This window comes from Phoca vitulina, unplaced genomic scaffold (genome assembly GCF_004348235.1).
Source record: "Phoca vitulina isolate PV1807 unplaced genomic scaffold, GSC_HSeal_1.0 scaffold36, whole genome shotgun sequence".
Lineage (NCBI taxonomy): Eukaryota > Metazoa > Chordata > Mammalia > Carnivora > Phocidae > Phoca > Phoca vitulina.
This window is the reverse complement of record NW_022589739.1, coordinates 10,625,997-10,639,591: the sequence shown is the minus strand read 5'-3', so window position 1 is coordinate 10,639,591 and position 13,595 is coordinate 10,625,997. Positions and strand designations below refer to the sequence as shown.

Sequence of the window (13,595 nt, the reverse complement as noted above, 5' to 3'; positions counted from 1 at the left end):
TCCTCTGTATCCCCTCACTGTAAATCAATCTGATCTCTTTTAAAGTATTCTCCCTCAGTTTCCAAAGCACAGCAGCCTACAGTTGTTCCTCCTATGTCTCCCATCCCACCACTTTCTCCGTCTACCTCTCCCTTATATGTTTTTGATTCCAGGGTCCCATTCTCTCCTCCCTTCCCTGTTCTGTACATTATCTCTGATTGATTTCATCCATTTATTAATATTTTAACCAATTATATACTTTAATTTCTTCCAATCTAGGTTTCTGAGTTAAATACCTTTCTGAAACCCAGATCCATTTTGCATTTATCTATACCTAAATATCTATACCAATGCTCAATGATTCAAGACTGAATTAACTTGCTTATTCTTCCCAAATCCACTCTACCTCCTTCATGCTCATATTTTTTTTGAGTTAAATCACAATTTGTACCTATCCAACCAAATGTAGAAATTTGAAATGATCCTTACTCATTCTTATCTCTCCTCCCTTTTACTTGTCACCAGTTCTTATTGACTGCAGTTTAGCCCCTTTTGACCCACTCATCCTTTTCACCCCCAAGTGTCACTGCCTAGTGCACACTCCTAACTTCTATCACCTGGATTATTTCCTTAGATCTTTCTGGCTTTTCCATTAACCCCTTCCTATCCACTGTGCATTCTTAAGGCAGAGGATTATAAAATACATCTAAAATTCACATGTCGTCATGTCACTTCTAAGATTAAAATCTGTTAGTCCATTTAATCCATGGAATAAAATTACACATTCAAGACTAGCAAACAAGGCTTTCAAAGGCTATCTTTTGTATTACTTTGACTTATACTTAACAAATTTCCACATACATGTCTTGCTTGAACTATTCCAATGTTCTCGTAATTATATGAGTGCAGCAACTTATTTTACATGTGCCTTTTGCATATTCTTTCTTCCTTCTCTTTTATCTGGACTTGGGCTTTCTCATCCTTCAAAATTCAGAGTCCACTGGTTACTGTCTCTTAGAAGGACTCATTAGCTGTTGAACCACACTAATCATGTTAAGAGCACTTTATTTTGTGATCTTTTTTTGTTCATCCACAATTTCTGTTTTATCTAATTATAGAAATCCTTTCAGTGCCTTAATGGTTTGTCTCAAGTAAAGTTCATAATTTCTCATTAAACTTCATAATTATAAACTAGCTGGTAGAGGCTTCACAGTACAGGGGATAAACATAAGCTTTGTAGGCAGACAATTATGCTTAAATTCTGTCCCCTTCATATTCAACAAATGAAACCATGGTGGGATACTTAAACTCTCTGAGTGTAGATTGCCTCACCTGAGAGTAGAGCAAATAATATAAATCTTACTGATTTATTATAAATATTAATTAAATGATATGTATAAAGTCCTGATATATAGGTTATTCTATAAATAATGCACAAATTTATACCTAGTTTTGTAATCCTACCATGAAAGATAAGTCCATTCTTGATACTTCCCGCAGGTAGGTCCAGTGACTGTGAATAAGACACTGAGCAGGCAAGATGTTATTACCAATTGACAGGTCCCAGAGGACACACAGACACCTTTGGACAGGGCTAAAGTTAGCATCCAGATTGGCTGGAGGCCCACAGAGCTAAGTCCACTGCCCCAGGGATAGCTAGTTAGGCAGAGAGGCAGAACAGAAAGTGGCACCTGCACCTGACCAGGTGGTTCATGTCTGTCCAGTGTTGGTCATCACCTCTAAGCCTGTCTACCTTGATGGCTGTCATATAGGAAGCTGCATGCTCAGTGAGCTAGGAAACCTCATATTTCTCTGTAAGCTCAGATTTCTCATTCTCACAGGTCAAACTCAGAGCAATAAATTCTTCAGTGGACTCTGTGGTGAAACTTGTTCATTCCTCCATCTGCTGAGAGTATTGGCTGCTAAAAGCTCATTATTGAGTCATCTCCCTTGGACAAAGAGAGTTGACTCACCCATGATTAGTTTTCCTTTCTGAGTGAAGCTCTCACCCAATGACTCATTAAGTATAAATACAAAGACCTGAACCTTTGTCTTTTGAAACAACACTGAAGGACCATCTCAGCTCAAGAGCACCCCCATGGAAGCAGTGCAGGCATTTGGGGTAACTAGATCATAGTTTAACTTCTTCCTCTTTTCCACCTGCTTCCCTCACTCCCTGACAGGTGTCATTCCCAAGTATATTTCACAATAAGCTTCCTGCATGCAAATCTTTGCCTCAGTATCTGTTTCTAGAGGATCCAATCTAAGACAAACACCACCTCTCTCAAGTGAATTAAGCACTCTGCTTCTCTTCTGAGAAATTGCAATAGGTCCATGGATATCAACTCCAATACCATAACAAGTATGGGATAGATACTGATTCTCAGACAGTCCATCCAAGCAAGTTCCCATTGAGATGGCTCAGACCTCCTCTATCATATCTCCCCACTACCAAACAGACCCTTCCCTAGGCCACATCTCTGCTAAAGCAGCTACAGTCCACCCCAGTGGCCACATTCTCCTTTGGAATGATGTTTCAATTGCACAGTCTTTTCATTTATCCAGGCAACAATGTATTTCATTCATAGTTGGTGAGAAGCCTCATTTATTCATTCATTCATTCATTCATTCATTCATTCAGTAGGTATTAAATATCAACCAAATCCATATACTCTACTAGATGTTAAACAAAACAAGCAATATGATAAACAATCCTTGTCATCATGGCTCATGGGATGGTGATCATGTGATCACAGAAACCTAATAACGGTTATAAGTACTATAAATTAAAACTACAGGATGTCAAGCATGTAATAAGAGAAACTTCTCATTCCGGAAAATGCAGGAAAGCCCCCCTAATTCAAGTTAGTGACCAGAAGAATGGGTTAAGAGTGAAAGGAGCTGTGGGGGTAGGCTAAGTATACAAAAACCCTGAGGCAAGAGGGAAGGGAGCTTGGTATTGCCAATGACTTGAAAGAATCATGAAATTTGGGGATGTAGTACTCAGGAACTAAGCCTGGTGTATAAGCAGGAACCATAGGAGATGTTTTAGGTCATGTTAAAGGACAGTGGGAAGTGGAAATCATGAAGATTTTAAGCAGAAGACTGAGACATGAGCAGAATCTAATTATCAAATATGCTAGGAGTATGCATAAGAGGTGAAGCACAGATGCTGGGAGATGTGTTGGAGACAAACACAGCGATCTCCAGAGAAGTTCAAGGATATGTCATGGGAATGGGTAAATGAGGTAGGGATCTTGGGAGAAAGAAATCAAAAATATGAAAACACAGAGTGTTCAATGGGTTATTCGCATAAATCCTGAAGTCTTGCACCAGGATAATGGGGGGGGGGGCAAAAAATAGAGAACACATCCACTTAGTCATCATTTAATGAAGAATAGCAACAAGGAGAGATACCAGTAACTGGGAGTAGTAGAGAATGATTTGCATGAATGACATGAACAGCAAAGCACCAGTCCATGCTTACTTGTTTGCTAGTCTGTTTTTCCAGGGGAAAAAAAACCCTGAAAATTGCTTTGGGGAACAGCAACAATGAACTCACCACCAAATCAGAGGTATGAAAAGTGTAAGAAAATGAATGGTCCCCACTTAGTAGAAGTATAACATTTTTGTCAGGAAAAAAAAAATGGATATAACGAGAGTACCAGCTTCATATACATTTTGTAGACATTAAACGAGAGAGTCTATGTGCAAAGTTTTTTTTTTTTTCTCAAGGGCTCAAGGTACCATGGAGTAAGAGCTGAGCAACAGGAGATACTCACATCATCAAGATTTTACACTAGGGGCACCTGGGTGGCTCAGTCGGTTAAGCATCTGCCTTTGGTTCAAGTCATGATCCCAGGGTCCTAGGATCAAACCCTGGAATCTGCTTCTCCCCCTGCTTGTGCTCTCTCTCTCTCTCTCTCAAATAAGTAAATAAATAAAACATTTTTTACATTAATACAGCATATTCAGACTAAAATTGTTTAAAACAAGTTTAACTAAAGCACATAAAGAAGTCTACACCCATTGGTACTAAATGTCACTCATCCTCCCACTAAGGAATCCTCCTCTGCAATCTTATAGCTACTGTCAATCTCCAGGAGCCCTTTCTTCCACTCCGAGCTATGGAGCAGAGATAGGAGAAGAAGGAGGTCTCCACTTTTTGCCTTTTCTTTGAAGAGCTATCTTCTTGGGGGTGTTTTTGTTGTTGTTGTCATTTTTTATTGTGGTAAAATATATTTAACACAGTATTTATCATTTTAACCATTTTTAAGGTATAATTCAGCGGCATTAGGTACATTCACAATGTTGTGCAGCCATCACCAATATCTATTTCCAGAATTTTCCCATCATCCCAAATACAAGCTCTGTGCCTATTAAACAATAATTCCCATCCCTCTCTCCTCTAAGCCCTGGCAATCTCTGTGCTACTTATGTCTCTTATGAATTTGCCTATTCTAGGTACTTCATATAAGAAGAATCATAGAATATTTGTCATTTTGTGTCCAGCTTATTTCACTTAGCATAATGTTTAAGGTTCATCCATGCCATAGCATGTGTCAGAATTTCATTTCTTTTAAGGCTGAATACTAATATGTGTATACTACATTTTTGTTAATCCATTCATTAGCTGATGGACACATGGGTTGTCTTCACCTTTTAGCTACTGTGAATAATGCTGCTGTGCTATCTTCTTACTAATAATATTGAAGATTAATATTTAACAGAGGAAACATGGGATCATTGAGCATGGCATAGAGCAGAAGCCACTTAAGAGAAAGACTGAAGCAGATTCCCCTTAGGGACCATCAGTTTAGCCCTAACCCTTCATCCACCCTCTTGACAATGTACGCTCATACTCTTCTAAACCCTGGTCATTCATAGCATCTCTTTAACCTAATCCAACCCATGTCCCTTTCCTGCCCCTTACCTCCCATGGAGAATTAGTCTCAGTGACTTGGAACCAACATCCACCACAGCACTATCACATTCTATCATAGTTTCTATATTTTCAAGTTCATTTCATCATCACACGGAGAGCCTGGAAAATACTCAGGATGAGGAAGAAAATAATGAAGAAAAGAAGAGCAAATGAAGATAAAGAGGAAGATAAATCCCATTTTTCTGCTTCTTCTATGTTTATACACAGCAGTGAGATTGCCTTATAAGATACTCACATTCTCCAGTGCATCTGCACAATGTCCAAAATATCACCAGTTGAAACCTTTTTAAAAAATGAAATTACAGGACAGAACTGGGGGGGAGGAGCAAGATGGCAGAGGAGTAGGAGACCTGGATTTCGTCTGGTCCCAGGAATTCAGCTGGATAGGGATCAAACCATTCTGAACACCTATGAACTCAACAGGAGATCGAAGAAAAGAATAGCAACAATTCTCTGAACAGAAAAGCGGCAACTTTCTGGAAGACAAAATGACAAGACGGAAAAAATCACCTCAACAAAAAGAACAAGAGGCAGTACCGACTGCCAGGGACCTAATCAATACAGACATTAGTAAGATGTTGGAACTAGAGTTCAGAATGATGATTTTAAGATAATAGCTGGGCTTGAAAAAAGCATGGAAGTTATGAGAGAAACACTTTCTGGAGAAATAAAACAACTAAAATCTAAACAAGTCGAAATAAAAAAGGCTATTAATGAGGTGCAATAAAAAATGGAGGCTCTAACTGCTAGGATAAATGAGGCAGAAGAGGGAATTAGTAATATCGAAGACCAAATGATGGAAAATAAAGAAGCTGAGAAAAAGAGACATAAACAACTACTGGATCACAAGGGCAGAATTCGAGAGATAAGTGATACCATAAGATGAAACAACATTAGAATAATTAGGATCCCAGAAGAAGAAGAAAGAGAGAGAGGGACAGAAGGTATATTGGAGCAAATTATAGCAGAGAACTTCCCTCATTTGGGGAAGGAAACAGGCATCAAAATCCAGGAGGCACAGAGAACCCCCCTCAAAATCAATAAAAATAGGTCAACACCCCAATATCTAATACTAAAACGAGTCTCAGAGACAAAGAGAAAATCCTGAAAGCAGCTCGGGACAAGAGATCTGTAACCTACAATGGTAGAAACATTAGACTGGCAACAGACCTATCCACAGAGACCTGGCAGGTCAGAAAGGACTGGCATGATATATTCAGAGCACTAAATGAGAAAAATGTGCAGCCAAGAATACTATATCCAGCTAGGCTGTCACTGAAAATAGAAGGAGAGATAAAAAGCTTCCAGGACAAACAAAAACTAAAGGAATTTGCAAACACAAAACCAGCCCTACAAGAAATATTGAAAGGGGTCCTCTAAGCAAAGAGAGAGCCTAAAAGTAACATAGACCAGAAAGGAACACAGACAATATACAGTAACAGTCACCTTACATGCAATACAATGGCACTAAAATCATACCTTTCAATAGTTACCCTGAATGTAAATGGGCTAAATGCCCCAATCAAAAGACACAGGCTATCAGATTGGATAACAGAACAAGACCCATCGATATGCTGTCTGCAAGAGACTCATTTTAGACCCAAAGACACCCCCAGATTGAAAGTGAGGGGGTGGAAAACCACTTACCATGCTAATGGACACCAAAAGAAAGCTGGGGTGGCAATCCTTATATCACACAAATTAGATTTTAAACCAAACTATAAGAGATGAGGAAGGACACCATATGATACTTAAAGGGTCTATCCAACAAGAAGATCTAACAATTGTAAATAGCTATGCCCCTAACATGAGAGCAGCCAATTATATAAGCCAATTAATAACAAAAGCAAATAAACACATCAACAACAATACAATAATAGTAGGGGACTTTAACACCCCCATCACTGAAATGGACAGATCATCTAAGCAAAAGACCAACAAGGAAATAAAGACTTTAAATGACACACTGGACCAAATGGACTTCACAGATATATTCAGAACATTCCATCCCAAAGCAACAGAATAAACATTCTTCTCTAATGCTAATGGAACATTCTCCAGAATAGATCACATCCTGGGTCACAAATCAGGTCTCAACTGGTACCAAAAGATTAGGATCATTCCCTGCCTATTTTCAGACCACAATGCTTTGAAACTAGAACTCAATCACAAGAGGAAAGTCAGAAAGAACTCAAATACAAGGAGGCTAAAGAGCATCCTACTAAAGAAGGAATGGGTCAACCAGGAAATTAAAGAAGAATTAAAAAAATTCATGGAAACAAATGAAAATGAAAACACTACTGTTCAAAATCTTTGGGATGCAGCAAAGGCAGTCCTAAGAGGAAAGTATATAGCAATACAAGTCTTTCTCAAGAAACAAGAAAGGTCTCAAATGCACAACCTAACCCTACACCTAAAGGAGCTGGAGAAAGAACAGCAAAGAAAGCCTAAACCCAGCAGGAGAAGAGAAATAATAAAGATCAGAGCAGAAATCAATGAAATAGAAACCAAAAGAACAGTAGAACAGATCAATGAAACTAGGAGCTGGTTCTTTGAAAGAATTAACAAGATTGATAAACCCCTGGCCAGACTTATCAAAAAGAAAAGAGAAATGACCCAAATCAACAAAATCATGAATGAAAGAGGAGAGATCACAACCAACACCAAAGAAATATAAACAATTATAAGAACATATTATGAGTGACTATATGCCAGCAAATTAGATAACCTGGAAGAAATGGATGCATTCCTAGAGATGTATCAACTACCAAAACTGAACCAGGAAGAAATAGGAAACCTGAACAGATCTATAACCACTAAGGAAATTGAAGCAGTCATCAAAAATCTCCCAAGAAACAAGAGCCCAGGGCCAGATGGCTTCCCAAGGGAATTCTACCAAACATTTCAAGAAGAATTAATATCTATTCTTCTGAAACTGTTCCAAAAAATAGAAATGGAAGGAAAACTTCCAAACTCATTTTATGAGGCCACCATTACCTTGATCCCCAAACCAGACCAAGACCCCATCAAAAAGGAGAATTACAGACCAATATCCCTGATGAACATGGATGCAAAAATTCTCACCAAAATACTAGCCAATAGGATCCAACAGTCCATTAAAAGGATTATTCACCACGACCAAGTGGGATTCATCCCTGGGCTGCAAGGTTGGTTCAACATCCGCAAATCAATCAATGCGATACAATCCATTAATAAAAGAAAGATCAAGAACCATATGATCCTCTCAATCAATGCAGGAAAAGCATTTGACAAAGTACAGCATTCTTTCTTGATTAAAACTCTTCAGAGTATAGGGATAGAGGGTACATACCTCAATATCATAAAAGCTATCTATGAAAAACCCACGGCGAATAGCATTCTCAATGGGGAAAAACTGAGAGCTTTCCCCCTAAGGTCAGGAACGTGGCAGGGATGTCCACTATCACCACTGCTATTCAACATAGTATTAGAAGTCCTGGCCACAGAAATCAGACAACAAAAAGAAATAAAAGGCATCTGAATTGGCAAAGAAGAAGTCAAACTCTCACTATTTGCAGATAATATGATACTTTATGTGGAAAACCCAAAAGACTCCACCCCAAAACTGCTAGAACTCATACAGAAATTCAGTAAAGTGGCAGGATATAAAATCAGTGCACAGAAATCAGTGGCATTCCTATACACCAACAACAAGACAGAAGAAAGAGAAATTAAGGAGTCGATCCCATTTATAATTGCGCCCCAAACCATAAGATAACTAGGAATAAATCTAACCAAAGAGGCAAAGAGTCTGTACCCAGAAAACTATAAAATACTCATGAAAGAAATTGAGGAAGACACAAAGAAATGGAAAAATGTTCCAAGCTCATGGATTGGAAGAACAAATATTGTGAAGATGTCAATGCTACCTAGAGCAATCTACACATTCAATGCAATCCCCATCAAAATACCATCCACTTTTTTCAAAGAAATGGAACAAATAATCCTAAAATTTGTATGGAACCAGAAAAGACCCCGCATAGCCAGAGGAATGTTGAAAAAGAAAAGCAAAGCTGGCGGCATCACAATTCCGGAATTCCAGCTCTATTACAAAACTGTCATCATCAAGACAGTATGGTACTGGCACAAAAACAGACACATAGATCAATGGAACAGAATAGAGAGCCCAGAAATGGACCCTCAACTCTATGGTCAACTAGTCTTTGACAAAGCAGGAAAGAATGTCTAATGGAAAAAAGACAGTCTTTTCAACAAATGGTGTTGGGAAAATTGGACAGCCACATGCAGAAGAATGAAACTGGCTCATTTCCTTACACCACACACAAAAATAGACTCAAAATGGTTGAAAGACTTCAATGTGAGACAGGAGTCCATCAAAATCCTAAAGGAGAATACAGGCAGCAACCTCTTCGACCTCAGCCACAGCAACTTCTTTGTAGAAACATCACCAAAGGCAAGGGAAGCAAGGGTAAAAATGAACTATTGGGACTTCATCAAGATAAAAAGCTTTTGCACAGCAAAAGAAACAGTCAACAAAACCAAAAGACAACCGACAGAATGGGAGAAGATATTTGCAAATGACATATCAGATAAAGGGCTAGTATCCAAAATCTATAAAGAACTTCTTAAACTCAACACCCAAAGAACACATGATCCAATGAAGAAATGGGCAGAAGACATGAACAGATATTTTTCCAAAGAAGACATCCAAATGGCCAACAGACACATGAAAAAGTGCTCAACACCGCTTGGCATCAGGGAAATCCAAATCAAAACCTCAATGAGATATCACCTCACACTAGTCAGAATGGCTAAAATTAACAAGTCAGGAAATGACAGATGTTGGCGGGGATGCGGAGAAAGGGGAACCCTCCTACACTCTTGGTGGGAATGCAAGCTGGTGCAGCCACTCTGGAAAACAGTATGGAGGTTCCTCAAAAAGTTGAAAATAGAGCTACCATATGATCCATCAATTGCACTAGTGGGTATTTACCCCAAAGATACAAATGTAGTAATCCGAAGGGGTACATGCACCCTGATGTTTATAGCAGCAATGTCCACAATAGCCAAACTATGGAAAGAGCCAAGATGTCCATCGACAGATGAATGGATAAAGAAGATGTGGTACATATATATAATGAATATTATGCAGCCATCAAAGGGAATGAAATCTTGCCATTTGCAACGACGTGGATGGAACTGGAGGGTATTATGCTGAGCTAAATAAGTCAATCAGAGAAAGACATGTATCATATGACCTCAGTGATATGAGGAATTCTTAATCTCAGGAAACAAACTGAGGGTTGCTGGAGTGGTGGAGGGTGGGAGGGATGGGGTGGCTGGGTGATAGACATTGGGGAGGGTATGTGCTATGGTGAGTGCTGTGAATTGTCTAAGACTGTTGAATCACAGACCTGTACCTCTGAAACAAATAATACATTGTATGTTAAAAAAAAAAAAAAAGAAGAAGATAGCAGGAGGGGAAGAATGAAGGGGGAGAAATCGGAGGGGGAGACAAACCATGAGAGACTATGGATTCTGAGAAACAAACTGAGGGTTCTAGAGGGGAGGGGGTGGGGGAATGGGTTAGCCTGGTGATGGGTATTAAAGAGGGCATGTTTTGCATGGAGCACTGGGTGTTATGCGCAAACAATGAATCATGGAACACTACATCAAAAACTAATGATGTAATGTATGGTGATTAACATAATAATTTAAAAAAATGCATTACATTTGAAAGTTGAGATAGTGTTCATCACAATCATAGCAGTAAAGATAGTAGTGTTAATAGTGATTATGACTGCAATGCTAGTTCTGTGACAACTTATTTCATTTCTTCAATAAAAAGTTATCGAGTGCCTATGTCACAATTTGAGACTTATGTATTCATTTAATCCAAACTATGCATAAATCAATGTGACTGATGAGGAAATATGCTAGCAATGATACAGTCCATTAAAATAAAAAAATTTATTAACTAAACATTTATTTTTTAAAATTTTTTATTGTTATTTTAATCACCATACATTACATCATTTAATTAAACATTTATTGAGTGCCTATCATGTGCCAGGTACTATGCTAAGGATACAATGCAATTTATCATTTAGTAGAGATGGGGGACAGAGATCATTCAACCAATCATTTTATATATATATATAATTTTATATATATATATATATATATATACAATTTTTAAAGATTTATTTATTTATTTTAGAGAGAGAGCATGAGTAGGAATAGCAAGGATAAAGACAGGGAGGTGCATTCCCATTAGGAAGATCCCAGACTACCCATGTGTGGAGGAAGCATGGACTTGAGGAACTAGAGAAGGATACTTATGTATATTAGGAATACAAAGCACTCAGTCAACACTACATACATTGCAAGGATATGTAAATACTTAAGAACATATAAGAAACACATTAAAAAGGGAGTGCCAATAGTAGGAACTGGAAGAGAATGGCCAAAAGCATTACAAATGAAGACAAAATAAACAATATTTAGAACAATAATTATTGTGCGCAATAAACTTTAACTCAAGGCTCTGCACTTGAGACTAAAAATGAAGAAATGAAAGAAAAATTATCATTACTCTCAGAGGTTAAAAATACATAATAGAGTCAGAGAAGGTCATCCATCTCAAAAACAGGATGAAAGCATGTGGACTAAAGCACTTCTAGAATCAGGTGGAACATGAGTATTTTAAAGAGTTTCTCTCATGAACCTGAAACTCTAAAGAACTTCCATAGTTTGCCACCCTTACTTCTATGATGCCAAAGTTTTACTGATAGAGAAGGCCTATCAGCTCCCACAAACTGCCTATGTGTCAGTGTCATGATGGTGGGAAGTGGCCCATGTTCTCATATGTACAAATAGGCACCCAGTTCATCTTTCCCTGATCTTCTAAGTCACTTGTTCCAGGTCCACAGATGTCCTCATTGTTTCTTAATTCCCTGATGCATTTATCTCATCAATACAAGTAAATCACAAACTCTTAGAAGAAAGATGTATTCAAAAAATTACTTGCTTGAGATACCTCAGGACTTCTGTTTTCCATCCCAATACCTAAACACTATATAGACCTCAGAAGAGATTTCCCAACTTCCAAACACAGAAGAAAACTTAATTTGCTTTCTCTTGACTATCCCTACCAGGTAAATGACCTGGGCTGTGGGGCTCCCACCCCATAGGGGAGGACCACCGTTGCCCTGAGATCCAGCTGATGAGAACTATACTCAGGTGGGATCAATCTGCTTGGGCCTTAACATTTTAAACAGCTGCTCCTGGATCTGCTTGGTCTTGACTCCATAGACAATGGGGTCTAATGCAGGGGGAAAGAGCAAGTAGAGATTGACAAGGATGACCTTAGCAGCAGAGGCTGTGGGTGGGCCAAAGTGCTGCATGACCACAGAAAGAAAGCCTGGTCCATAGAAGAAGAGGATGACACAGACATGAGCCGTACATGTGCTGCCTGCTTTAGCACGTGCCTCAGGTGAAGAAAAATGAATCACAGTCCTCACAATCTGTCCATAGGAATAAACAATAAAGGCTACATCACCCAGACCAAGAAAGATTGCTACAGCAAAGGCATAGAGATTATCCACAGTGGTGGCCCCACAGGCCAACTTTACTACTGCCATATGCTCACAGTAAGTATAGGCAATTGTGTGAGAGCCACAGTAGGGCAGCCGATGGGCCAAGCTTGGAAAGGAGATGGTCAACCCCACACCTCGCAGCACCACTTGGCCTCCAATCTTGGCAACAACCGGGCTAAGAATGGTTGCATAATGTAGTAGGTTACAGATGGCCACAAAATGGTCCATGGTCATGGCCACCAGCACTCCTGACTCCATAGCAGAGAATGTATGGATGAAGAACATCTGGGAAAGACAGGAGTGGGAGCTGATAGCTGTAGCACCAAACCAGAAGATGGCCAGCATCTTATGCAGAGTGGAGAGGGAGAGAACCAGGTCAACAAAGGAGAGCATGGCAAGAAAGAAAAACATGGGCCGATGAAGGCTGCGCTTGGTCCAGATAAGAAAAAGCAGAACACAATTCCCAGTCACTGCCAGGAACAACATGAAGCAAAACGGAAGAGTGAGATCCAAATGTGGGCAGCAGTCAGTCCTGGTATGCCAGCCAAGAAGAAAGTATGTGGGAAGTTATGAGAATTATTGGAAAGAATCATGGTGATCATCTCACTTAGAAGAGTGAAGGGCTACTGCAAAGAAAGGAGGCAGGTTAAATTCAGTGCATGTGGAGATCGGGAGCTCCAGATATATGGTCCCACTAACAACACTGTTACCATCACTCTTCCCCCATAGGTCTCAATAAACAGTCAAAAATAATTTTCAGTTTAATTAATATTTCTGCAAGATCTTCAAACACAGAAGAGGCAAGTCAGCTTGGTCCCGTGGGAAATGCATTGGGCAAGAAGTTCAGAAACCAGGTTCCAGAATTGAATATGCTAATAAATCTATGACCTGGAGCAATTTGACATAACCAGATTTAAGTAGATGCCCAGAAACTAATGTTAAATAAAAATCCTTCCCATCATGCTCACATTCCCAAGTTCTGAATTCTGGACTGGATTCAATCAGCACTGACCTCACATGGTCCTTTAGTCTCATATCACTAACCTTTATCTGAAACTGTCAAAAATCCTAAC

The 13,595-nt window shown here is 39.1% G+C and overlaps 1 protein-coding gene across 1 annotated transcript; it reads right to left on the bottom strand.

The window, feature by feature from the left end:
• Window positions 1–12,162: 12,162 nt before the first annotated feature.
• LOC116646465 (olfactory receptor 52K1-like) lies at window positions 12,163–13,115 on the bottom strand. The gene is given in 2 exon segments (XM_032427226.1): window positions 12,163–13,023; window positions 13,026–13,115. Coding segments are annotated over 2 exon segments (951 nt in total).
• Between the last annotated feature and the right edge of the window lie 480 nt (window positions 13,116–13,595).